The sequence below is a fragment of the Chaetura pelagica genome, unplaced genomic scaffold (assembly GCF_000747805.2).
Source record: "Chaetura pelagica isolate M959 unplaced genomic scaffold, ChaPel_1.0 scaffold341, whole genome shotgun sequence".
NCBI lineage: Eukaryota > Metazoa > Chordata > Aves > Apodiformes > Apodidae > Chaetura > Chaetura pelagica.
In genome coordinates, this window is record NW_009952151.1 from 314405 (window position 1) to 341940 (window position 27536).

A 27536-nucleotide genomic window follows, 5' to 3' on the forward strand; every position below is an offset into this window, starting at 1 on the left:
CATTCCTGGTTTCAATTTTTTCCCAGTTTCTGATTCTGGAAATGCTGCTTCCTGAGGGTTTAGGTCTTTAGGTCAGATGTTATTGAAAATATATGCCTTTGGCTACTTCCTTCTCTGTAGCTCCCTCCCAGAGCAGCTGTGCTGCAGCCTGTCCTGCCCTGGCTCCTCTGTAACTGGTAGTCTGGTCATGTTCTTTGTGCTCTGCAATGCAAGGTATGTCCTGCTCAGTTGGCAAGAGTGATTCTTATTCTGTAAGGCAGCACTGCCCTTCCAGGCACTGTGGATGTGTTCAGATGCAAATGTCACTCATCTGGTTGAAGAGCAGCATCAGATTCAGGCCTTGCAGATTGACTTTGCCATGGAAGAGAATAAAAAAATGCAAATTTGGGTATAGTCTAAGGGCACAGCAGTCCCACAGGAAATCCTGCTGTCCATACTGTAACCCAATTGCACTAAGTAATTCCTGGAAGCACCTCAAGAAATTGTAGCTGGAAGCAAACCCTTATGGTGCTCTCACTGCAGCTTCTGCCTTGCAGCAGCTGCTACCCTAATAGTTTCTATAAATCAAATCAAACTCCACTTTGCCATCCTTTCCTGAGAGCCAAACCTAGCTCACCCATGGAGCAAAAACCAAGAACATTGTGTGCAGTTGGCAGGAATAATAAGTGGCACTTAATAATCTTATTGTGCTGTTTCATTAAGCTGCTAATAGCAGCATGAAATTCTCCCTGCCTGTGGTCCTGATCCTTGAAATTAGGTTTGTGTTTGCTTTTGAGAAGAATGTAAGTGGCATTAACACAGATCCCTGTTGATCTTCAGCGATGGACTTTGCTTAACGAGGAGGGAGGAAGCCTAGACCTGTGTGCTGTGTTTGCTTTTGCAGGTATGTAAACGCCAAGTGGTACTTCGAAGATGTTGCAAATGCCATGGAAGCTGCTAAGGAAGAGATTTTCATCACGGATTGGTGGTTAGTACTTGCATGTTTGGGTGTTGACTGACCGTCTCTCATGGGACGCTCCCCGACAAAGCGGCCCTGTTGGGAGGCCCTGCAGTTTGGCAGCACACCCAAACATCTCCTCGGGTTGCATTCAAAGGCCTTTTCAGGAGGGTTGGCAGCAAAAGCACATGTTTGAAATCAGCAGCTTGGTTGCCTCCTTCCAAGGAGAGGCCTGAAATTCCGTGAGGGCACCACCTGAATGGTGGATGTTATGGCTTGAGGTGCTCATCAGGAGTGAAACAGCTGCAAACCCAAGGGGGTAGAATGTCTTTCCAGTGTATAAGAGAACATGCACACTCAAGCACCTCCAACAGTGTTCTTCCCATGTTGTCCTGCATGGGGTCCTCCTTTCAGCTCCTCCTCACTGCTTCAGAGCCTCATGCCAGCAAGGAAAGTATCTTGGGGGGGTGGTGTGATTCTGCTCTTAAATGGACCAGACAATGGAGGGGGAGTTTTGTTGCCCTTTCCAAGCTGTGTGGCTGTCAAAGGATCTGGCTCTGACCATTTCTTAACTAGTAATTCAGTGTGTTTATGCAGTGCCCTGGTCCCTGTTTGAGGCAGAAGAAGGTTGTTCTCCCAGGCTCTGGGCAGGGTGGCTTGGCTGGATGCCAGTTGTGACTGCCTGGATCTTGCCTTTGTGGAGGTTACGTGGCTGAGCCAGCTGGACCCTGGGGATGGGATGGTAGGGCAGGCACCCAAGCCACAGCTCAGATGTCCTCTTTAACCTGGGACATGTTTCTATGCCACTCTTTCTCCAGCTGTAAAATGAGCCTCTTGCTACTAATCCACTGCCCATAAGACCTGGGAGGGTTAGTTCTTAGGTGGCAATTAGTATGAGAAAACTAAGTATGATGTTAACATTTACTGGGGTAAACCTCATTCCTAATGTGACCACAGGTAAGCCAAACGCTCCTGGGTCCCCATGTGCCACATCAGGTAGCAATGCAAGAGCTTTTCAGATCTGTTGTCTCTTAAATGTTTTATTTGGACAACTGTTAATGTCTTTGAATTCCAAAACCTATCTGAATCTTGGAGTTTAAGAAAAAAATGGTGTTGTCAGAAGCATATTTTTTGAACCTAGCAATATGCTTTGTCCAAGCACAACTTCCTATGCTCAGTACAAAAGTAAAGGAAGGAAATTGTCACCTTGTTTTGCAGCAGTTAGACAAGATTGTTTAATTACTCCTTGTAATCCTCAAAGCTATGAATCAATAAGATGGCCTGATGAGACATCACATTGCTTTGTCTTTAGGCAGCAAAGAAAATTCAGCACCAGTCTGTGCTGCTCGTACAGCCTAAGTGCCAGGAGAACTGAAATCCCACTCTCACTTATTTTTTTATGTCCACACGTCTATTTCAAATCTACCTCGGGGTTTTATTTTCCTGCATCTTTCTTTCATAGATAAGAGTCCAAGTTTCCTCACTTATACATCCATCACTGCTAAGCTTGGTCTCATGGGTTGTTGAATACAAAGATGAATGTGCTGGACACATCCCCTGCCCTCTGCAATGCTCTGTTATTAAAAAAACAAGGAGCATGATGTTGGAGAATGCATTGCTCTGGGCCACGAGCCTTCACATCCGCTTTATATAAGCCTCTGTTTCTTTGCTTCCCAAGGTGACTATTTAGGCCAATGTTTTGTTTGCAGACTATATATGCTAGCGTTTTTTTCCCCACCCTTTTGTTTTCTTAGGCTGAGCCCTGAGATCTTCATGAAACGACCTGTTGTGGAAGGAAATCACTGGCGGCTGGACTACGTCCTCAAGCGGAAAGCAGTAAGTGAGCTCCAGCTGTCACCTTCACCCTGCAGAAAGCCCCCTGTGCTCACCCAGTTCCAGGGTCATCCTGGGACTGGAGCATTTGCACCATGTATTTTGGTAGGGAGGAGAATTAAAGCTGGCCAAGGCTCATTTCAGATGTCTTGGAAAGTTACGTGTTTTAATTTGTTCCTTTTGTTTGGCTTTGGAAGAGCTTGGTGGCGCACGGCTACACCCTCTGATTGCCCCTTTGAGTTCTCAGGTTTGGGTACTTCAGCCTTGCATTATGACTACCCTGACTCCTGGTGGGGTCAAAGCTGATGCTGTCTGGGGCTCTCCTTGTGGCATGTGTAATTTAGAAGTACGGGAAACACTAAGCACTTTGTGGTGGCTCTGGGTAGGTGGCTTCTACATTGCCGTGTTGTGCAGATCCTGTCTGGCTTTACCATATGTTGTGTGTCTCTGCTGCAGCTTTCCTTGCTGAAGCTGTGAAAGCCACCATCAATCTGCCCAGAAAATCAGGATGTCATTAACAAAAGGTCAAAGGTGTCATCCTGAGGATCATGCTAACTCACAATAGCCTTCTCATCTGGTTTTTGTACTTGTTACATTGCAAAGGTCCTCCTGAGCAGGAAAGCTCAGACCTGCTGTTGACTGGGTGCTTCTCCTGCAGCTCCTGGTCAGGATTCCCATGCAAAGCTCTGTGCTGTTGCAGCTCTCCTTTCTTATGCAGCACTTTGAGATATGAGCAAGAAGCTGTGACTGCTACCTCTGTTTCTCTTTTCTTGAAGTATTTTCATCTCATAAATCAGCTTGTTCTGTGCTGGTTGTACCCTGCTATTGAGAATTTTATATACTGGATTCAGAAAACAGAGAACAAGTTTTCATGGAGTGAAGTGAGCCAAACAGCAGCTGAGTGTGATGTCTTTGAGTGTGGGTTGACTTCAGTTGTTCACCCAACCTGTGATAACACTGGTGCTAGAAATGGGAGTTTGCCCCATGTGAGTGGTGAGTCAGGATGGAAAGCACAGCCGGGAAGTCTCTTGAACTCTTGGTGTGGTAGAAGGGCAGGAGTCCAGGTGGACATGCTGAAGTGGTCTTTTACTCCCTCCCCTTCCAAACCTGGCATTGTCACAGGCAGTGATGCCTATTAACAAAATATAAATTTTTAAAAACTAAAGTAAAAAATTTTGTGTGTGTCTGGCTGTTGCTGATTTGGAAGCAGTTTTATTTTCTGGCAAATGAAACGTAGCCACAGGGCATGCTCACTGGGTGGAAGAATTTGGCTTTGTTTGTCATGTTAACATGGATTTTCCTATGGCTATAAATACCTTGTAAGAGTGAGGAGTGTTTTAGGGTTAGTTCCTGGAAATGCTTGCTCCTTCACTTGTGGCACGTCTTTGATGGGACAGGCTGGTAGGTGTTGGGATATGGCTGTCCTTTGTGTGTGTACAGTGCTGCCATGGACTTCTCTGGGTGTGGCAGAGAGCACAAAATCCTCCTCCATTTTGGAGGCTGCCTGAGCTTTCAAGTAGAAGCTTTATGGAAACAGGAACTTAAAAGACTGTGGAAAATTTAGGTCCCAATCTAACGCTGGCAAACTCCACTGCAAGGTTCTAAACTATGCTGATTTGTGGCCACTGTAGTGGTCCCACTGTGTGACCAGCATCTGCTGCGGTTTGGGAAGTACTTGGCAGTTTTGAAAGTGCTTTAACAAGTGTCCTTAGAAACCCTCCTGTGGGTACCATTCTAGTCACAAAAAGCATCATCCTTTGAGCACAGTTCATTTTGTTCCAGGATCTTGTTTAGCTCTACCAGCTGTTTGCTGGTGTTGAGTTGGTTACATCCCCTTTGCAAGAGGGATGTCCATATGACCACACTGGTATTGTTGTACTGCAGAGGCTTTCAACTGTAGGCAACCTCCAGGGCAACATGAAACAGCAGAACACTGACCTTTGGTGGATGTGTACAATGCTGTTACATGTGGAGTGAATCATGTGTGCAAAACTTGAGCTCAAAGGATGTTAAAAGGCTACTGCAAGAATGACCTGTTGGTGGGCCTTGGCACAGCTCAGCTCCTCACATGCAAATCCAGGAATTGAGGCCTTCTCTGGAGGCTGAACCATTTTCCTGAGTGGTACAAGTCCTGACATTTTGTGGGATCATGGTGGTGGATCTGGAGAAGTTTAATCAAGACCAGATCACCTCAACCTGCATTTCTGCCTACAGGCACAGCATGCTGACTGCCTCCTAGCTTTTCCTTCCTTCAGGAACGGACTCTGTCCTTTGACATCCCTGCATTCTGTGTGTTTCTTTTCATTTCTGACAGCAACAAGGAGTGAGAATTTTTATCATGCTGTACAAGGAGGTGGAGCTTGCCCTGGGGATCAACAGCGAATACAGCAAGCGGACGCTCATGCGCCTCCATCCAAACATCAAGGTAATTGCTCACCTGGCAGCCCCAGGACGAACATTTGCATTCAGGTGTTCTGGAAAGCTAGTGCTGGCCCGTGGTGTATTTAGGTGTGAACTGGAAGGACACTGGTGGCCATCGAGGCGGTGGGAATAGTCTGAAAATGAGCATCACCCAGGAAGTGATTACCATGCCAGGCAACTTCACTTCTTTAGGTCATGATTGAACAAAAAAGTGCTTCGTTTAGACTTGCCAAAGGAATTATTCATCTAACTCGCAGGAAACATGCTTTGTGTGACAAGTTAATGGGGTTACATCAGATGGAAAATTACAATTTGGGAATGTCTGACTTCACCATTTTTGTTCATATATAAACAAGGAGAGGCAGCACTGGGTGTTTACATGCCCATTGTAAATGAACAGCATTTGCTGTTTTGCTGCTCCTCTGCCACCGAGCAGAAAATGTGTTGTGGCACATGAACCAGTAGAAGAGGCTGGAATCCAGTCTCTTGAAATTAGAGACGTGTATATTTTACCAAGCAATATATTATGCCCGAGCGTGACTACCAAATTGCTAGAATAATAGATGTATTGTCCCTTGTTCTGTTGTCACGGTGAAAGGAAGCATCCATTCACCATTATCTTTGCAGCAGGAGTGGAAGTTGTAACTGGAAGATGTGTGCTACATGTGTAATGGGTTTTGGGAGCAGCCAGGTGAAAGCCTGGAACTTTTTTCTCAGGAAGCCCTCCTCAAAAACTAAAAAAACCAACTCACTATATACTGTATGCTTAGATATAGAAATTACTTTGCCACAAACACGTGTCAAAAAGTCTCATAAATGAATGTCAAGCAAATTGCTGATTTTAAATAGGAAAAAAACCAGCCAACTTCTCATTTCCTGTGTGTAGTGGCAACAACCAAAGTAATGAGTCACACCACCAATATGTTGTTTTCTTTTAGGGCAGGCTCTGTGTTTGAAAGCTCAGCTATTGTAACTCTACTGAAAGCATGATTTTATTTATTGAAACAGTTTCCTTGACTATGGCCTTCTTAAGAACAGGGTTGTAGGAAGTGTGACCCATCCCATCCTCAGCAAGGGTTGCTGCTCATGTCTTGGGGAAACACCTGCCTGCCGGAATGGCTGAGCCCGGGTTGGGAGGACTCATGTGCCTTCAGTAATTGCAGCAGCTTGTGTGGACACATCTTTTAAAAACTCTGGAGTTTCCCCACCATCCCAAGCAGCCAAAACAAAGCGGGGCAGCTCTCTGGCTGGAGGGATGTAGATCAGGCAGCAACGCTGAGCTGCGGTGCTGGTTTTCTCCCCAGGTGATGAGACACCCAGACCACGTGTCCTCCTCTGTGTACCTCTGGGCCCACCACGAGAAGCTTGTCATTGTGGACCAGTCCGTGGCGTTTGTGGGAGGCATCGACCTGGCGTACGGGCGGTGGGATGACGACGAGCACCGCCTGACCGACGTGGGCAGCGTCAAGCGGGCGGCGGCGGTGAAGTCGGTGTCCAGCACCAACCTGGCAGTAAGTCAGCTCGCTCCAGCTGGTGGCCACCTTCAACATCTGCATGTCAGGTTGGCAGCGGGGATCAACATGGTGTCCGTTTCTCAGCGTAGGGTTGGGTTTTGGAGGTTTAGAGAGGACTAGTAAGGGGAAGGAGGAAGTATCTGAGCATCAAATGACTCTTTAGGGTTACATCTTACCCAGCTCTTGCTAGGGCATGGAGATAGACAGCTGGTTTCCCCTGGAGCTGGAGCAGCAGTCAAAATTTGGAGGCCATGAATGCTCTTAACAGAACTCGGCTAGAAAGGCACAGTAGACACAGAGTGCTTGGAACTTCTGTATGCCCAGGCCCTCAACACATGCCTTTCTTGCTGATCTTTCTGCTAACCTGGGTCTGTATGCATCCACAAACCTCTAAACAATTTAAAGGGCTCTAAACTTATCAGAATTCCAAGAAGAGTGATAATCCAGAGCAAATTTATGGGATTGAAGAATGTACTGCTACCATTAGTGGGTTATTCTGTAGAGTGCGTTCTTGGTACAGACTTTCTGCTGCAGAAGCATTTTGATAGACATGATAATCTGTAATCAGAGGTTCCTGCCTGTACATCACCTGCAGAAATGTCCTGTGTCTTTTAAGTCTGCAGCAGAGTCATCTGAATGTGTTCCCCTGCAGTCTCAAACCCTGTCCCCAGAAAGCCCCTTGTTCCAGAGAAACGCTGATGATGCCCCAGACACAACAAAGATGAAAGGAATAGGAAAACCCAGAAAGTTCTCAAGGTTCACTATTTACAAGCATCTCCATAAACATGGCATGCACCATGCTGACAGCATCAGCAGCATAGACAGTGAATCAAGTAAGTGATGTTTTTCAACTAAACATTTCTAAATGGTGTGTGGAGGTGGGTGGGTGTGTGGGTGTACGTGCAGATTCACATCATTTCTAGGGGGCTTTGTAAGGGAGGAAAGTTGATGAGGATCTTTAACTATCAGAAAAATAACTATTTGTAGTCAATATGTGAATTTGTGTCACTGCAAAATATACAGGGAAAGCTTTCAGTGGGTTTGCATCTAGTTAATTAGCAATTGTCACAAGCCATCAGATGATGTATCTGGTACTGAATGTTTGTACTGCTGGAAGATTTTTGTTCCACAAAAGAGAATCAAAGCTTTAATTTTTCAACCTGTATTTATTATAGCAAGGGGAACAGTTTGAGAATGTGATTATCCCTTCTCATGGATATCAGTTCACTTAAACTGAAATATTCTCAATTTACCCACTTACTAGACAGAAGGAGACTATTCAACAATTCAATTTGAAAGCTCCTTGTAATTTCCCACATTAAAAACAAGCTTCAAAGCTAAAATTACAAGGGTCAGCTTGACATTTGTTCTAGCATGGAGTCCTTCCTGAAATCTGTTCCGTAAGTCCCTAGCTCCTGAAGCTGTATATTGCTCATAATGGGAACTTATTGGAGTTTCTATCAGTCCCTGCAGATCTTGCTCCAGCCTCTGGCTGGAGGAAGCCTTGCTGGGGCATTGTTTGCTTTAGTTGCAGTCAGCTCAGAACAAAGCCATGGCTTTGCTACTTCCATATATCTGTTTGTTTTGAAACCAGGTGGCTCTTGAATTTGTTCCTTTGCCTGTTGGTCACTTGTAGTTTCAGCAATTTGATGTCTCTCTGGAGATCCTGTCATGCAAGGTGTCTTCAGAGAGGACCAGGCACTGGTGCAGCAGAAGTGGACACGTGTTTTTGCCAGAAATAGAGCATCTTGACTTTCTTCAGGTTACTGTAATCCCAGTAGAAGTCAACAAAATATAATCCAGAGTTTAAAGCCCCATCTGAGAATGTTCCATCACCACACAGAATCCAAACAGGGGCTCGCTGACCCTCGGCAGGGTAAGTGGAGGAAGGCAGAGGTGCAGACCCCTTCAGGCTTTAGCTGCTGATGTTTTTGCATTGTAATGATGGTGAGAGTTAGGTTGGGTGCCAGGATCAGCTTCTGCTGCTTTTTGTTCTCTCTGCATCCTCAGAGTCTCTACAAAGATATCCTGGCAGGAGAGCTCCTCCAGAAGCTTAAAAAACTGCAGCATGAATAAACATTTAAAAAAACAAAACAAAAGAAAAAAAAACCCTCAACAGCCAAAACCCCCACAACAACAGTAAAACAATCAAACAAAAAAGCAACAAAATAAAATAAAATAACCAAAGAAATTAGCAATACTGACAGCAGGGAGCAGCTGAGGAAAGAGCTCTGAATCTGGTATGTGATTATTTCAGCAGTTCTCTTCCTGTAAAGGGAGGAGCTTCTTACTGGACTTGGGAACTTCTATACAGGCTGTTTTAAAATAACCCTGATGCACAGAGACAAATGCAAAAAAACAGGAAACAGCCAAGTGACTGCTGCCAGGCCTGTGTTTGGATGAAGACTTGATGGGCGTGTCCCTTTTGCCCCTTATTACAATCAGTGAAAGCATCCTTGATTGAGAAAGGTGTTGGGCTGTTAGGGACACTGAGCTGCTCTGATCTCTGGACCCATGTTGACAAGGCCTGGTGAGGTGTGGTACCTCATTGAGTTGCCTTTGTGTTCTGGTACTAGGTGAGGAGCAGTTCTTCAGCATCCTCCTCTTGCTAACATCTTCCTCTAAGGCATCAGTAGCCAGTTATAAAATATTGGTAACAAGGATGAGATGCATTTGCTTCATGAAAATGAAGTGTGGTCTCCCCTGTGGTCGCTTCATGCTCATTCATGGGTTGGTGTACAGCCATCAAAGGCTCAGTCCATGGAGTGTGTGTACTCAATGATCTTAAAGGTCTTTTCCAACCAGAATGATTCTGTGATTCTGTGTTTTGGCTGGAGAACGTGTCCTACCATTCCCATTGGAGCATGCTGAGTCAGCGATTCCCCAGCTCCACCTGGACTCTCACTAGGAGCTCAAGCTTCCCAAGGCAGCTGTGGGACATACCTGCTGCATGGCAGTTCTGGCATGGCTTGGCTTGGCTCACTGGGGTGACAGCAGAGCTTGCTTTGTGTGACCTGGTCTTGTTGAACTGCTGCCCACGTGTGTTTTGTTGCCTGTTGAAATGATTTTGGTTTTTGGTTTGTTTGGTTTTTTGTGCTAAGAGGGTTTTCATGGTTAACTGGTGACGTGGTTGGATTAGGAGAAGGCTTCTGCTGTTGGCATGTTACTGTGTAATTACCACACTAGGTTTTGGTACAATAGGTGAAGGCTGCTCTCAGGGTCAGGGAATATGCTAGTTAAATGTTGATGGCCTAGGTCAACACTTTTGGTTTTCTTAGGGGACAGGAAAATGAGTTCACTCTGCACCCAAAACATGTGCTCTGGATGTCATTATGAGGGATCATCCCTGTCTACAGCATTTTAGACCATTTCGAATTGCCATCAATTTGGAATTCAGGATCCATTTGTCCAGTGTGTAAAACTGCATCAAAGAGATGACATTGTTGTTTGGAAAAACAAAATCAAACACAGAAAACCTGCAACACTCAGTGAGGGAACAGGAGCTTTTTAATAATCTCCTTGTAGTTAATAAAGACTAACTTCTGTTGGAGGAGATACATCCTGCTATGGAGGCAAAATAAGAAACCCTCTGGCACAGAAGTTGGAATTAGTTCATTAGTATTCTAAAATATATTAAGTAGATTATATTTGGGGTATTCCTGATACCCACAAAGATCAGTTGCAGCCAGGAATGGGCTGCCACCTGGTAACATTGAGGTGTCATAGGACTGGAGAGAGAAACCACTTTAGGGTGATTTTTTTTAGTTCAATGTAGAGAGGATTCAGCATCTGCTTGTGTTTGTTTGTTTTTCCCCACATAACAGACTCTAAAATATTACCTGTCCTGATTGCCTAACAAATATTCAAATAGGGAAGACAAAAATAACAACAGGAAGACTAGGGAGCAAACAGCTTCAGCCAGCTGGGATGGGCAAGTGCCACTGGTGCTTTTGAGCAGCAGTGAGTCTCGCCCTCGGTGCGTGATGAGCAGCTGTGACTTCGGAGCGTGTGTTTTTGTTGTTGTCTCGTTTGCCTGTGACAGATAAAGGATCCATCCGCAGCTTGAAGACGGGTGTTGGTGAGCTGCTCGGGGAAACCAGGTTCTGGCATGGAAAAGACTATTGCAACTTTGTCTTTAAAGACTGGGTTCAGCTGGACAAACCGTTTGCTGGTAAGTGCTTTTGCACCCCAGAAGTCCTGACATTCTCCCGAACCCTCTGCTGGTTTTTTTCAGTCTCAAACTGTGTTTTTTCCCGCTTTTGAGCCAGAAGTAATGAGGTTGTTTTGGTTTGGCTGCTAGGAGGAAGCAGCAAAACTCCTTCTGAGGGGTTTTAGTGCCAATTATGCTGCTATGGTCCATGGGCTTGGACTGTGGGCGATGGCGTGATGATTCATCTTCACAGCCCTCCATCCGTGCCACAGAAACTTTAGCTTGATAAGGGGAGCTCTGTGCTTTTCCACATTCCTGTCCTTTGTCTGAAGAGCTCCAGATGTGCTTTCTCTCCCATAGACTTCATTGACAGATACAGCATGCCCAGGATGCCCTGGCACGACATCTCCTCCGCGGTGCACGGCAAAGCGGCGCGTGACGTGGCCCGACACTTCATCCAGCGCTGGAACTTCACCAAGGTGGGGTGTGGGCATTGCTGCTGGGGGCATGGAAATCAGTTCAGCCCCTGCCTGATACCTGAGCCCTCCCAGGCATGCATTTTGTTTTTTTTAATGTTACTCTGCTATGTTGCAATGTCTTCAAGGATTTATTTTTCCTCTTTTCCCCCGAGCAGATTATGAAGCCCAAATACCGATCCCTGTCCTACCCATTCCTCTTGCCAAAGTCTCAACAAACTGCTAACGAGTTGAAGTATCAGGTGCCTGAAGCTGTCCATGCCACAGTCCAGGTGAGTGTTGATGCTCTTCTGCTCACATATTCCTAGGAGCTTGTTTTGCATCTTTCCCTCAGGAGCAGCCATGCTTGACAGACCCTCTGCAGAACTTGAAATTCTAAAATTGAAAACTGCTAATTTAACTTGCAAAATACATGGTCAGATCCTCAAGTACAGTAAAATCAAGCAACTCTTTCACCAGAGATGCATTGATTTTTACCTCCACCTTAGAGGTAGGAGGATCAGGCTGTATGCAGTACTCCAGGTGTGGAAACACCATGACTTTGTATAGCTGTGTCATTTTCTGTTTTGCTTTCTGCTGCTGCTCTCCTGAAGCCTAACATCTGGTTTTTATCATTTGGGAAGGCCTGATGGGTTGATGGTTGCCCACTGAATATTTATCTCTGATATTAGAGCAGCCTACCAGCCCTCCAAGGCCTCAGAAGGGTTCTGATGCCCAGCATTAGTGGAGTCTCAGAGCTGTTGCTTTCTGCAGGGAACTTCATCTGCATTTTATTATGCGGTCGCTAAGCCCTGTGGGTCCTGCAGTTCTGCACAGCCAGTCCACAGTCTCATTTGTGACAACCATCCTTGCAGCTGAAATTGCCCAGATTTAAAACCCTGCTAGCCATATTGAGTGCATATCTTGAATACTGCTGTTACCCAGCAGAGACTTGCACTTGTTGAAGAGCACAAAGTCAAAATAGTTATGCTGGAGCAGCAAAACAACTGCGTGTCTCTAGATAAAAGCTGTATGAAATTAAAGCAATTAGAGCAAAACTAGGAAAAATGCATGTTTTTGCTCATGGTAGGGAGTGGTCCACCCAGATGACAGCAACCCTTGGGGATTCTTTGGGTAACACGATGTATTTTTCTGGGTTTGTGGGTTGCCAGGGCATTGTTCTCCTCCCCACGTGGTGTGAGGGACAGCCAGCACAGGGATCTTGTGTCCTGGGTCTGCGGTGTTTTACATCAACCTCCAAAATAATGCTTGCAGCTTGTTGAGAAATAGTCTCACTTCAGGCACCATCATGCTTCCCTGTGGCTGTAATTCCTCCCTGGCTGTGTTTGTGACACCAGCTTTTTGGGAAATGTTGTTCTCATGGCACTAACAGGGCCTGTGTCCCTTGAGCATGTTCTAACTGCAAGATAAGCCTCAACTCCTAAATTACGGGTTTTGCTGTAGCAAAGCATCAAGCTCTACTGGTTACAGAACTGGAAGCAATTCCCAAAAGAGAAACTCAACTGAGCACAGTCTAGGTCCAGCTTTCCTTCAGTCTGTACTGCAGAGCTGCTGGCTCAGGGCATCAGCCTGAGGGAGAGGAGGATGAAGCTGAAGAGGTGGCTGCCAAGTGTCACGTCCATCGGTGCTAACTGATGGGTGAGCTGTGTGGAAACACAGCATTGCTGGGGCATTGCAAGGGACTGACACGTGCAGGAAATAAGGGGCTGTTCTCAGAGATGCCATAAACAGCAAAAAGAGAGCAGGTTTGTCTTGTACATTATTCATCTGAAATGATCTTGCTCATATCTGATTTATGCCAAATTGCAGCTTTTGGAGACGTGTCAGGGTAGCCCAGCCCTGCATATAGCCAGATAAATAAAACTGTCATACTAGGCTGAAAACATGTTGCCCTGCAATGTACCAGCCTTCCTGGCATGAGGGAAGAGCATTTGCATCACTGAGCATACAGGTGGCTCCTCTGCCCAGGTTGCTGCACCCTGCCTGAGTGCAGGTCCCTTGCTCACTGGGTTGTGATCTCTGGGTGATCTCATTGAGCACCAAGGCATGGCTTTGGAGGCACATACTGTAATTTTGGCTGTCTTCTCCATAATGCCCACACTGGCCTGGTTTTTATTGATCCCTGGGTGACACAAGTGCCCTGAGCATCAGGGCATCCCTGCACAGTTCCTCCTTTTCTGCAGCCATAGGAATATCAGCCTCTTGCCTGTCCAATATAGAGTTTCACACCAGAGGGTTGTGGGTGTTCCTGTCTCCTTTCAGTGGTACAGAAATAAGCAGATACCTTAAAATCTTTCAGCAACGTTTTTATTCAGAAAAAAACTAGAGCAATGTTTTTATTCTTGCTATCGAATCCTTTGCTTGACCAACTACCAAGCCTGTGTTACCCTGGTTTGGTGCTGAGTAGTGTCTTTATCGGCAGAAGTTGTGGCCCCAGAGGTAAAATCCAGCATTTAGTGCCTGGCTCTGGCTGTGGGGTGATTGAAGAAAGTCTGGTTGCCAGTTTTCTTGTTTCTGAGCTTGTTTGCAAATCTGCCTTCAATTGTGGGCAGATCAGAGGAAGGGAAAATACAAAGGATCTGTGGGGATTGCAGCATTGCTGTGAGCCTGAGCCCCTGACCTGTCAGCAGCAGCTTTTACCCGTATTGTACCATCTGGTTTTGCTCTCTTTGGTCAGAGGAGAGGAGCAGGAGTGTTTTTGGGAGGGTGGGGGTAGCAGGAGCAGCACTGACAGGATCTTTCCCCTTGGCAGGGAGGATGAATGCAGCATGTGTGGGAAGCCATGTGGAGGTGCAGGCTGGGAGGGAAGAAAGGAGCCTGTCAGCTCCACGGGTTAGTCAGACGTGGTCTCTCATCCTCTTTTGTTTCAAGTTTGGGCTTTGCTTGCAATAGGAATGGGATTGCACATTGATTTTTGCAAGAGTCAAATAGCCATCTGCCAAAGGCAGTGCCAGGTTTTTTCCATCTCTCTCTTTCCGTTCCAGAGTCTGCAGTTATCAGCCAAAGCTAGCGCTGCAAAAGATGTGCTGTGGTGAGGCAATATCCAGTTCCTAATGTAAATGCAATGAAAATTTAATGCTCTGGCAGAGGCTAATGGCCTAACCTCTCTGAAGTCTGCATGAGAGCTTGCATTGTTCAGGATTTATGCCCTAGCCCACAGCAAACATCAAATTTATTACTGTTGTATCAGTTAAAGAAGTTAAAGGGATGACAAGCCCAGCCCAGCACTCAGTGCTGCTCTTGAGGGAGAGGAGAGGAGCCTGGAGACACCAGCTCTGTTGGTAGGGGCTGGGCAGCATCTGGCATTTTTTTCCCTAGGAAAATAGGTCGGGTTTGAAGCAGCTGACTTTAAATTGTGTCCAGTTCTGGGGCCCTCAACACTGGAAGGACACGGAGCTGTTGGAGCGAGTCCAGCAGAGGCCATGAAGGTGGTCTGAGGGCTGAAGCAGCTCTGCTCTGGAGACAGGCTGGGAGAGTTGGGGTTTGTTCAGCCTGGAGAAGAGAAGGCTCTGGGGAGATCTCGGAGCACCTTCCAGTGCCTGAAGGGGCTATGGGGAAGCTGGGGAGGGGCTTTTTACAAGGGCATGGAGTGATGAGGAGTAATGGTTTTAAATTGAAAGAGGGGAAATTTAGGTTAGACATTAGGAATAAATTCTTTCCTGGGAGGGTGGTGGAACACTGGCACAGGGTGCCTGGAGAAGCTGTGTATGTCCCATCCCTGGAAGTGTTCAAGGCCAGGTTGGATGGGGCTCGGAGCAATCTGGTCTAGTGGAAGCTGTCCCTTCCTGTGGCAGGGGGGTGGACTGGATGATCTTTAAGGTCCCTGTGGGATGTAGCTGTGGGCAAGCTGGTGTGTGGAGGTTGCTGGAGTGCTGGCATGCAGAGGGGTGAAGAGGAAAGCAGGGAAGGGCAGAGGGATGATGTGCTGGAAAGGGATGGTCCTGTGTGATGGTTCTGTTGCATCAGGTGGCACCCCTGGTTTGGAGTATACTTGTCTCCTGGCAGTCAAGTTGTCTTTCAAATGGAAGGACTTTGAAAGCTTTCAAGTTTCCCATTCAGAAAAGGACATTTATTCCTCATCACCAGCAGTTTCAGCTATTGCTGCTGTAAATAAGGTGTGGAAGTTACTTTGTTCAGTGCAGGGCTCAGCAGCTTATCTTGAGAAGCAGCTCTTTGAAGTGTGGGCAAAGTTAACTAGCAAAAAAACCCAACCAACCAACACTTTAATAGCGTCTACTTCATTGTACACTAGGAAGCCACAGCCTGCAGCTTTCTGAAGGGCACTTCCAGACTGCATTTGCTGGAGGTCCTCATTCCACAGGGATGTGCTTTGTGGCCCCAGGTTTTCACCAGGGCAGGACAAGAGGCTGGGAAGGGGCAGAGGGAGGGCTGCTCATCTCCAGCTGTGCAGGTGAAGGTGGGGGGGCTGCAAGCTCCTGCCCAGGCTGCAGCCTGAGCTGAGAGTACAGAAGAATTAACCTTCTTTCTACCCTGTTTTTCTGTCCTTATTATTGCAAATGGTGGAATATTGTTTTAGAGCTCACTGATTCTTGGTCGGGTTTCAGCAGTGCCCAGCATGGGGTGCCTGGGAGTGGTGCTGGCTTTACAAACCAGATGGGTGGTTAAAACCCCAGGGGCACAGGCAGCATCTCCTTGTGGAGGGGTATGCAAGCAAAGGGTGGCTCTTTGGGAGCAGCAGAGGCTGTGATGGTCCCTACATACAGGCTGGCTCCCTGGCTTAAGCATCCATGACCCCGATGTTCATCTTGGGAGGCTGCAGAGCACTCCCTCCTGTTGGCCAAATGAGCAGCCACGTAGGAGATCTGCAAGGTCTCTTCTTGGGGACCTGTGGGAGAGGAATTCTGTCCAGGGGGAGGAATTGGCTCAGGAGTTGTGGGCTCCTGAACAGCAGTGCCCCTCAGTGCCATCTCTGGAGATGAACTGGAGACCAGAGTGTTGGTTTGGTTACATAATACAGCACCTGCGCCAGAGGGCCAAATCCATATCTAGTAGTTGGGTAACTAGTTAGCCCTTGAAAGTCCTCAGCCATGCTATGGCCAGCAGCCTGCTTTGGTGGTAGATGGTGATGACAAAGAGACAGCAGAGCTCAGAGTATTGGAGGTGTCAGGGGGACAGGGAGAGTGACATGGAGCAAAGCAGAAGCTGCACACCGATTTAAAAGAAATCTGGGGGAGGTATTTCCAGGGAAAAATCTTGAGCTCTGAAAGAGATCAGGATTTTGCACATACTGACACACACGTTTCACAGATCCTCAGCATGTGGATCTTGTCCTGTGTGTTACTGGCCCTGAGTGCTGCTGTAATGGCTGTATGGAGATGTTTTAAGATTCTTGTTTCAAAGCTTTTGTCTTGACAATGTTTAAATTAAAAACTACATTTCCACCTAGGAAAATGGCACTGGGGGCATAGCACCATTGCTTCCTTACTCAAAGTGGGAGGTGCCAGGGCAGGAAGCTGTCTGCTGTGGGGCTTGTCCAGCCTGGCCAAGAGCATGATCAAAAGTTATTTCTCTTATTGGTCTGGCTCTGTTGCACAAAAGCTGCAGGAGGCAGGGGAGAGCATGCCCTGGGAATCTTGAAGTGTCTACTTTAGAAGTGGATTTCCAGTAAAAAAATAATAAAGAAGTTCAGGCTGCTGAGCTGTGATGGATTTTAAGAGTTGGATTGTCACAAATTGGAGGGCTTGTGCAAGAATTTGGCAGAAGAAGTAAATGACCTTGAGTGCTCAGGACAAAGGCATGACCTGTGTTATTGGACTGACTGTATAATTATGAACTGTCTGTTTGTGGGAAGAATGCATTGCCCCAGCTGGAGACCAGCTTTAAAAGGTGCTGGAGAGGAGGTCACTGGATGTGCACCCCTAAAGCTGGAAATGTAGGTTGTTTTAGAAGCAGCTTATGATAAGACCTTGAGCAAGACCTCTGTGCTGCTTCTATTTCATCTCTAGCTGCTTGGGTGAGAGAGGGCACTTAGTGTTTTTAACCAAAACATTATTAAGCATTAATACTATTTTTGAGTGTTGTTTCTCCTGACTCCAAATGCAGCATAACTGGTCACAGTTGTACCTTATTCAGTGAAATCCTGGCGGGTGAATAGTGCCAGGAAGAGTGTTGCCTTTTCATTAATTCAGCTGCAGCTGAATGTCCTGATGGCACCAAGCTGAAGATGTTCATCTCTTTGCTTTCCAGGTGATCCGTTCTGCTGCTGACTGGTCAGCTGGCATTAAGTACCACGAGGAGTCCATCCACAATGCCTACGTCAGCGTGATAGAGAACAGCAAGCACTACATCTATATAGAAGTGAGTGGCAATGAGGAAAAGCAGTTAGGGCTGTGATGCTCTGGGCTGGGCTCACAGCCATCAGGAGGGTAATTCTACTTCTTGAGGTTTGGTCTGAATTTTTTTTTATGAATTTAGGCACTCATGGATAGTAATACAGCATGTGCTGGGAATTTTAGGGGCTGTTTCCATTTACTTCAGTGGTCTTTGTACCAGGCTGGTGGGTATCTACCACAACCGCCTGCTGACCGTGAAGTGGAAAAAAGTAGGCCTTTCCTTTATAAGCCTCTTGGTGAAATTGCCAGCAACTTTCATGGCCTGTGGAGTAGTTTTTCTGTCTCCTCCATGGCTTTGCAATGTCCCCTGTGTGTGCCCAAACCTCTAACTCCTGGGGCTGGTCTCACATTCATAGAGCCTTGAGCTGCAGAGCTCTCCTGTGTCAGAGTTATTGTCAGCACGGGCTGAATGGAGGTGCTTATTCTCTTTTTCTTTTCTTTAGCCTCTTGGTAAGTTGTTCTTTATGTGAACTTTCTAAGGAGTGTGAATAATAAGGACTAATTCATTCCTTAAGCAAGCACAGACACACATCTCATTTAATAATAAAAAAGCCTTAACTCAAATGGCACACAAAACCCAGCAGCTATCTTTAGTTGCTCTTGGTCTGAAATAAAGCATGCAAATATTTTTTTTTGTTCATTGCTGGCAGTGTCTGACAGTAGCTCTGCTTGCTTTTCCTGCAGAACCAGTTTTTTATTAGCTGTGCTGATGACAAAGTTGTCTGGAACAAGATCGGTGATGCAATTGCTCAGAGGATTCTTAAAGCCCACAGGTAACCTGTTCTTATCAAGGCAATGAAAGTTTTCTGGGGCATTTATATGGTGTGGTGTAAAATAACATCTTAATGGATGCAAACTGTACAAGAGCTTTTCCAGTGCAGGACCAATGTGGTCAAACATCTGCTTGCTTTTGCAGTAGAGAGACTCTTTAGTGGTTTCTTTTCAGCCAGAAAGTGATTTTCTAGACTTACCCTGATGCAAATGTATTTTAAACTGTGGAACTTGTTTAAAAGCAAGTCCTTCATACTCAGGTTCATTGACACCTTTGCTCCATAGCCAGTGAGTCCTGGACACTGTGGTGAGGCAAGTTAATGGGCAAGAAGGCTGAACTGGGATTTGTGGCTTAAATTATCTACAGGGAGGTTTGGCTTCAAATATGAGAAGCAAATGCATCTTGAGAACTTGACTGCAGGGTTCAGCTATTGTTTGAACTTTTTTCTGGTAAGTGCTGGAGGGTATTTGCAACTTAGAGCCGTCCGTGTTTGAGACACTCCTTTCACTTCAGCAGGCCTAACATTAAAGCCACGGGCAGTGCTTGTCTTTGCTTTGATCCTGGACAGCCTTGCTTGAGGTTGCTCCCCTGGAGTCTCTCTTAAAGATACATACATGTCATTGTCTAAGACTCTGCCCTGCTGTGCAGGGGCTGCTTTCCCAGAGGTGCTTGCCCTGGAGTGGCAGAAATTTCCCTCTCTTTAGCACTTGAGGCTTGGAAATTCCTGCTTGGGTAAAGACAACCAACCAGAGGCAGACAGCAGGGTGCAGGCAGTATCTGAGGGGCCACAGGAGCTGCCACGGGACAGGCTTTGTTCAGAGGCACAGTGGGAGGAGGAGCACTATTCAAACTGGGAGAGCATGGGTGTTATCTGCTGTGCCATTACCGATAGGGCAGAGTAACAGGGTGGAGTTGTGGTAATCTGTGAGCTGCAACACAGAGCCCTAGTAATTGCAGTTAGCTAAGGGTGAAAGGTCTGGGGGGAGTTTTCTCACCCTGGGGTAAATGAGGTGTGGTGCCAGGGCTACTGGGAATGGCATTGTTGGTATTTGCATTGCAACCTCAAGGCTTGCAGGCAAGTGTGTCTGTCCAGTGTCCCCTTGGAAAGCCACTCTGGATTGCCATTCCTGCCTTTGGGAATGGATTTGGGCCATTATTGTGCCAGCTGAATGTCTGATTCCTGAGTGAATCCAAGACTGAAGTTTTGCACGCTCCAGAGCCCTTGGCATTGCCTTAGATAAAAAGTAAATTCAGGCCTAAATGGTTTGTATCAAACGTTCATGTTCCAAACTGCCCTGGGAAAACAGTGTAGGTGACACACACAGATGTTTAATGGCAAATTAAAGTCTTCAGTTAAACTTAGACACTTCTCACTCTTCTAGACTAAATATTTTCTACTGATGTAGTTAATCATGATCTTTTCCTGGTTTCTTCTTTTTTCATGGGTGGCTCTTTAACTTGTTTAATAAACACTGGGCTCAGACAAACAAGCTGTTTTTTGGGGACTGTTTTTGTTGGTAGATCTTTTTCGTGAAACAAACAAACTTCCTTTCCAAGTCTTTCACTGTGTACAGTAAGGCCTCATTAGCTGCTTCTGAGGCCCTTGTCAGACCAAAGCTGGTTTCCTGTGCATAGCACAGCTATAAGGACGTGCTGGTTGAAATTTAAGAAATTCAGGTCCTCGCTATCCCCCTCCCAACCCAGACGAGACCACAATGCTGCAGGATTCCTGTGCCCCTAAATCCACAAGCACCACTTGCCCGAGGAAGGACTAGTTGTAGCAAAACCTGCGAGTGGGCTCCTTTTCAGAGTCCTCCTGGAACGGTTTTGTCCTGATCCAAGTGCGTTTTGCCATCTAGTGGCAGCAGCCTTCAGTGGAGCATCCTCCTCCCGGGGGCAGGGGACAGTGCACCCAGTGCAGAGCACCCAGTGCAGAGCACCCAGTGCACAGCACCCAGTGCAGAGCAGATGCGTCTGGCTTTGGTCAGCAAAGGAAACCCAAAGGTGGGCTTTAAGCACAGCCCCAGGCAGTGCCATGATAGTTGCTTTTGTTCTGAGTCAGGTCGTGGTTAGAGTGTGGCTCGGTTTGGGGGAGCTCAGGAACTGGGTGTTTACAGGTTGTGAGGTATCAGTGAAACACCTGCCTAGAATGATCAGTGTTTTACTTGTGCCTGGAGCTTTTTACACCTTTCGTGATGTTTCTGACCTCTGAAATCCAGGATGTAGTGGGAATGTCAGGTTAGATTTTTAGTTTTCTGCCTGTGATAGCTCAGCGATCTTTGATCTGCCCTGCTAGGCAGTCACACACACCAGTCTGCACCAGTACCGGTGTGACTGGGCTGTCGGGGTGCTCCAACTTCTACAGTAGCAGACATAAAATAATTAATCTGTTATTGCACTTCAGTGAAACTGTGTTTCTTTAGCGGCTTTGGTTGATTCCTTCTCGCCCCTGAAGGTCTGAGCACTTGCTGAAGTATCAATGACAGGTGATGGGGACCTGCAATTGGACTTCACACTTTGCTCCCTTAAAACCTGCCTAGTAGCCTTGGATGGAAACCAAGTCTGTCAGCTCAGGGGAAAGCGAAACCAAAGGCACTCACCTGGTACAAAGCTGTAACATGTGCAGGCTGAAGTTCTCCCTAACCCCAGTGCACAGCACCCAGTGCAGAGCAGATGCGTCTGGCTTTGGTCAGCAAAGGAAACCCAAAGGTGGGCTTTAAGCACAGCCCCAGGCAGTGCCATGATAGTTGCTTTTGTTCTGAGTCAGGTCGTGGTTAGAGTGTGGCTCGGTTTGGGGGAGCTCAGGAACTGGGTGTTTACAGGTTGTGAGGTATCAGTGAAACACCTGCCTAGAATGATCAGTGTTTTACTTGTGCCTGGAGCTTTTTACACCTTTCGTGATGTTTCTGACCTCTGAAATCCAGGATGTAGTGGGAATGTCAGGTTAGATTTTTAGTTTTCTGCCTGTGATAGCTCAGCGATCTTTGATCTGCCCTGCTAGGCAGTCACACACACCAGTCTGCACCAGTACCGGTGTGACTGGGCTGTCAGGGTGCTCCAACTTCTACAGTAGCAGACATAAAATAATTAATCTGTTATTGCACTTCAGTGAAACTGTGTTTCTTTAGCGGCTTTGGTTGATTCCTTCTCGCCCCTGAAGGTCTGAGCACTTGCTGAAGTATCAATGACAGGTGATGGGGACCTGCAATTGGACTTCACACTTTGCTCCCTTAAAACCTGCCTAGTAGCCTTGGATGGAAACCAAGTCTGTCAGCTCAGGGGAAAGCGAAACCAAAGGCACTCACCTGGTACAAAGCTGTAACATGTGCAGGCTGAAGTTCTCCCTAACTATCGTTTCAGGGAAAACAAGCGTTTCCGAGTGTACGTGGTGATCCCTCTGCTGCCTGGGTTTGAAGGAGACATTTCGACCGGCGGGGGGAATGCACTGCAGGCCATAATGCACTTCAACTACAGGTGGGGACAGGGCTGCAGAGCATCTCCCAGGGCCCCCTGCCCTCTGCAGCAGCGCCCAAGGCTCTGCCTGCTGACGGCCCAGCCTCACCCTGGGGGTCGTCCATCCGAGCACAGTTGTTAGGAAGAGAGAGCTGCTTGTATCGTTTTCACTCAGCACTTGAGCTCATTTATTTGCCAGCCTCGGGATTTGCATTAGGGGTGGGGTGGTGCTGGCTGGGCTGGGAGGTGCGGTGGGGGAAGCCCAGTGCTCTCTGTGGCAAAGTCACTGCCTCCACCCTGGGGCTCCTCCAATCCCCTACACAACTGCCCCATTCCTGACTCTCAGTTTTCCTTTTGGCTCATCAAACCAGGACTCGCCCCTGAGGTCTCTGCCCTCCTGGTGGTCATGCTCTCCTTTAGGGCCTTGCTTTAGATGGCTTTTCCTGCTGTTCCTCCCGGCAATGTCCCCATCGCCACTGCATCTGGGGGGGAGTGCACACCCTGTGGGCTCCTTACCTGGGCTTTATCTCCAAATCTGTCTTTCTGGCTGAGATTTTGCTCAGCTCTACCCCACGAAGGCAACATCATCTCACCCCAGTAATGCTGTTCCTCTGCTCCAGGTCGGATGTTTTTGGAGGCACTTGCAGCACAGCCAGTCTCATGGGAAGGACTTAGACACAGTGGTGCTGGGTAGCCCTGCAGTGCAAACAGGGTGTAGAGGAAGGCAAAATGGCCCAAGACAAGGTGGTTTTACTGGAAACCTGCTGTGTTATGGTATGGCCAGGGCACAGTTGGTTTGCAGAGACCACTGCTACTCTGGTGTGAAATTTCTGTCTGCTGTAGTTCTACCACACCTCCATAAAGACAAGTAGGGCAGGAGATGCAAGCAGAGGAAAAGCAGCATGTCTCCCTAACGAGTTCCTTCTGCCTGAGCTTCCTTCTGCAAGGGCAACCCTAGTCTTGAGAAATTGCCCACGTGTTGGTTTATTTGACATAATGAGGTGTTGGCTGTGGCTTTTCCAGCCCAGCTATAATCACACCAACTCCCTGACCTGGTGTTCTGCACATGCTGATTTTTTTCTTGGTGGGATTTTATGTCCAGACCTGTAGCACAGATGGTAGCAGCCCTGTTTGTGACATGTTTCTCATAATTGTGGTGTGCTCTAGAAGGCAAAAATGCTTCTCAGCTCCTACATGACTGATATGAGCTCCTCTAGGAAATGAGCAGTCCTTGATACAACAACAGTTGTTTGGGAAAAAATGTGTGCACTGTTTCTTCTGCTTGCATGGGGTATTTAAAAGGCATCTGTGTTTGCAATTTACCTCACCCAGTTCTGCTTCAGCATATGCTGTTGCCTTAAGTCACAGAGGTGCTGATAGTTGCCTACCTTCTTTCCAGAACTATGTGCCGAGGAGAAAACTCAATCCTGGGCCAGCTGAAGGAAGAGGGTAAGAGCTTTCTCCTTCTCCTCTGTTGCTTAGTCTTGGGATGCTGCTGCTCAGTGGATTCGTCTGTAAGACATAAATCAGATTCTCCAGCTTCTTGCTGTAGCTGAGGGGTTCAGATGTGGACTGGGGCATCTCACAGCAACCTGGGCTGGTGGGCGACCTCTTCCTCTGCAGTCATCCCGTGGTGAGGTCTGTCAGGTCACGCAAGCCGTGGCCAGTTGTCAGGCTTTGCACTTGGATGCAGCCCTGATCCGGAGGAGGGGAGGACCCCAGGGAGGAGCACAGCATGGTTGCAGCTGCTCAGGATTGTGTTATTTGGAAAATGTCCTGAGCAGGGTCATGCTTCTGCGAGCAATGAGCCCTCAGCCTTCGCCATGAATTCCACCCTGGGTTTGTTTCTGGTGGTTGTTGAGCACCAGAAAACCCTGCCTTAGCAGGACACTGTTTCTGAGTTGCTTCCTCGCTGTGAGGATCCTGCTTGAACTTGCTCTGCTGGGAATTAGAACACCATGAAAATCCATGGATTGTAAACACCAGAGGTGTACGTAATGCCTCATTCGTTATGGGTCTTGGTGTAAACCTGAACTGCAGACAAGTTTGTTAGGGCAAATTTTCCATACTGTGTGTGGACAAAACACCTGCTTCCAGCCTCCTTTCTGCAGGATCTGCAGAAGAACAGTTTCGCCTAGTCCAGTTATTTTAAGATGCTCTTATCAGTTGTGAGGGCTTGTGTGCTGTGTTAGAGAGATTTGGGCCATTTTTCACCAAAGTGGAAGTATCTGAGCAGGCAGCAGATCAGAGCAGCACAGAGAGCCCACAGCCAGTTTTTCAAATCTATTTTTAAGGAAACTTACTTCCATTATCTGTTTGCTTAGAAATTTTTTTTAAGAAGTCAAAAGTGACCTGTGGGTCTTGATGTAGAGGGTATTTCCTCTTTCTACTCCCTTCCACCTCCCTCACCCCATTGGTTTTGTTATCTTTCAATTTTCAGTTGGAGATAAGTGGATAAACTACATATCGTTCTGTGGACTTCGAACATATGCAGAGTTGGAAGGAAAACTGGTCACGGAGCTCATCTATGTTCACAGCAAACTGCTGATTGCTGATGACAACACAGTTATAATTGGTGAGCCAGGGGCTTGCGGGAGGGGTTTGGACCACTTGGTTATATCTGAATTAGTCTCTTGGCTCCTCTGCCCTGTGCTCAGTGCAGGCTGTGGGGCTGTGTGCTTTTCTGTGTTGTGATTTCTTCCTTGTGAAATATTTTGCTGTTTAACAACAACAACAGCAAAACCCCAAACAAACCCCCAAACTCATCAATTCATCAGGAGCTAGGTAGGAGGGAGGAAGGGATTTGGAAGGCTGTCATTTAATTTGTTTTTCTAAAATGGTTTTAAATCTCTGTGTAACAGTGAAGAGAATCCCAGTGCAGGGAATATTGTCCATCTGTCTTGTATCAAACTCTGCTCTAGCAGGAAGACTTGTGAGACTTGTCATCTGTTCCTTAAAGAACAGAATGTGCTGTAAAATTTGGAACGTTTGGGAAATGTGTCATTTATCAGCTCCATTTCCTAAGAATGGGGAAATATGGTATAATGAGTAATAGATATTCATGTTTCTTTTACCATATTTATTATTAGACCACAAAGCAAAGAGAAGACCTTGTGCTCAGCATTCTACATTGCAACAGAAAAGCAGAATTTTTGCCTGTTTCTTTAAAGAAACCCTTCTTCATATATCAGTAATAAAAACTTTGGCAAAGAATAACTTAATACCAGATTCTGCAAGACTCAAAGTACTCCCCTCCTTCAAACCAGTGGTTCAGCTCATAGTCTCAGGTGGCCTGTGGTTTGGTTTGCTTCTCTGTTCCCCTCTCAGGGTCAGATCCCATCTCCAGTACCCAGAGCAGCCCAGAGGTGGGCTTATTATTACAGCAGGAGCAGTGTTGTTGCAACTGTGATGGTCTGGGGACCTGAGACAGCTCTTAACGTCTGTTTTCTCCACGTATAAACCTGAGGATGGATTTTTATAAAGCATGTGCATCTGTGCTGGCTGGTGAGGTGATGGAAGCCGCTGTCATCCCTCACCAGGGGGTGATGGAGGGTGCACAGGAGGGGGCTCATGGCCGGCGCTTTGTTTTCCCCCTCTCCAGGCTCTGCTAACATCAACGACCGCAGCATGTTGGGGAAGCGGGACAGCGAGATGGCCATCATCGTGCAGGACACTGAGACCGTCCCCTCGGTGATGGACGGGGAGGATTACAGTGCTGGGAAGTTTGCTCAGTCCCTCCGGCTGCGGTGCTTCAGGTGGGATGCAGGCAGGGATGCAGGCAGATCTGATCCCTGCCCACTGCCTTCCAAACCAACAGGGCTGCTGCTGCCTGCTCAGGCTCAGCATCACCTGGCCTGGATTTAGCCCAGAGTTTTGCTGCTGTTTTGTTGGTGTTAACCTTTCTCACCCCCCTCCTGTCCTCAGCTCGGCAGCTTGGCTTACAAATTGTTCTGCTCCAGGATTTTGTGAGCAGAGCTCATAAACAAGACAGTGATGTTTTGCCTCCAGATCCTGTTTTCACACTATCTCAGTTTTGGGTGGCAGTGTCTCTTTCTAATGAAAGTTTTCTCACTTGGAGCAGCCATCTGGCCCACAACACATTGTTTTATTAAAACCTTTTTCTTTTTTGCCATCAGATTTCCCATCTGCACAGTTATTGCACAGGGGAAAAAAATAGGAGAATATCAGGCAGCATTAAGGCTGGCAGCCTATTGTAGGGAGTGGGACCAGGAGGGTGCTGAGAGCACACAGGGTTTGGGATGTCCCAGGGAATCTTTTCCTCCCCTAGCATTTCTTAAGAGGGTGTGTGTGGTGCTTTAACCTCCATGAGCATTGATCCCTTTGTGTATTCTCAGGGTTGTCCTGGGTGGCTCTGATCTCAACCCAGAACACCAGGATCCTGTCTGTGACAAATTCTTCAAGGAGGTGTGGATTTCTACAGCAGCTCGCAATGCCACCATCTTTGATAAGGTGAGCAACGTGGTGCCTTTTCCCTCCCTCCTTCCCGGGGGGCAGCAGGAGATACCAATGGCAGAAGCAGCACAGGGAGGGCAGGGGCAGCAAGTCCAGCTCCTGGGGTCAGTCAGAGATACTTCGGAGGAATGAATAGTGTTGGTTGCAAGACCTTCTGAATAAGAAACTGGAGTTTGTACCACCCAGGAAGACAAAAGTTGTGATTTCTCCTTGCATTTCTACCAGCTGTAGCTCCAGTGAGTGGCTGTGGAGTACTTACTACGTCTACTTGGCCATAGAGTAACTGGAGTAGAAGCAAATTTTACTTCTGGTTTCTAAGGAGCTTTTGTAGTGATCAGGAGAAGCCCCGAGCTTCCCTGTTACCTGCTCCAGCTATATCACAGATAGGCACATACCTCTGCTCTCCTCACTCTCCCGGCTGTTAATTAACTCCCTCCCAGTTGTTTGTATGAGAGATGTTGGTCTTTCTCAGGAACTCTCCATTGCAGTGTTTTCCCCACGCTGACATACCACTTCTTTCTCTTTTGATCAGGTGTTTCGATGCCTTCCCAGCGACGAGGTGAATAATTTAGCCCAGCTGCGTGATTTTATCAACAAGCCCAAATTAGCGAGTGATGATCCTGCAAAAGCAGCAGAAGAATTAAAAAAGATTCGTGGGTTTTTAGTACAATTCCCCTTTCGTTTTCTGGAGGAAGAATACTTGCTTCCCTCTGTTGGAACAAAGGAGTCCATGGTACCCATGGAGGTTTGGACTTAAGAAGATACAAACTGCTTTGCATTTTAAAGTCTGGGACTCTAGAAAGAAGCTGATGAATGATATGGGATTTCAGAAAGCTTTTTTATTACTAAGGAAGGTGGAAAGTATCTCTACCGAGCTCATGTGCCTTTCTTAAGGATTTTGGTGGAGGAACTTGAAGCAAATTGACACTAGCAAAGGAGAGGAAAGACTTGGAAATCATGGCAAACAAGTTTATCTTCTGTGGAGTTACTTCTTAAGACATGTTCTCAGCACCTAAAGGATGCAGGCCACTTCCTAGGATAGTAAACAAATCCCAGTTGATGTTGTAACTACTGCCAGCTGTGTACCGTGGTTGCATACGTACCGTGATCGTGCTGTGACTGTGCAGGAGCCATGGGCTGTGTGTGCTTTCTCA

The 27536-nt window shown here is 47.0% G+C and overlaps 1 protein-coding gene across 4 annotated transcripts in view; it reads left to right on the forward strand.

The window, feature by feature from the left end:
• Positions 1–27139, forward strand: part of PLD1 (phospholipase D1, phosphatidylcholine-specific) — a 41543-nt gene extending 14404 nt beyond the window's left edge. The window contains exons 10-26 of one of the 4 annotated variants that reach the window (XM_010006587.1): positions 884–967; positions 2692–2773; positions 5085–5195; positions 6496–6706; positions 7329–7538; positions 8468–8581; positions 10748–10876; positions 11216–11334; positions 11490–11603; positions 17539–17649; positions 18369–18457; positions 21817–21930; positions 23309–23358; positions 24350–24484; positions 25511–25664; positions 26265–26379; positions 26915–27139. In XM_010006587.1, the coding sequence (XP_010004889.1) occupies positions 884–967; positions 2692–2773; positions 5085–5195; positions 6496–6706; positions 7329–7538; positions 8468–8581; positions 10748–10876; positions 11216–11334; positions 11490–11603; positions 17539–17649; positions 18369–18457; positions 21817–21930; positions 23309–23358; positions 24350–24484; positions 25511–25664; positions 26265–26379; positions 26915–27139 (2167 nt within the window). Of the gene's footprint in view, positions 1–883; positions 968–2691; positions 2774–5084; positions 5196–6495; positions 6707–7321; positions 7539–8467; positions 8582–10747; positions 10877–11215; positions 11335–11489; positions 11604–17538; positions 17650–18368; positions 18458–21816; positions 21931–23308; positions 23359–24349; positions 24485–25510; positions 25665–26264; positions 26380–26914 lie in introns of all 4 variants that reach the window. The other 3 variants (XM_010006579.1, XM_010006596.1, XM_010006604.1) reach the window with 3 other exon arrangements.
• The last annotated feature ends 397 nt before the right edge of the window (positions 27140–27536 follow it).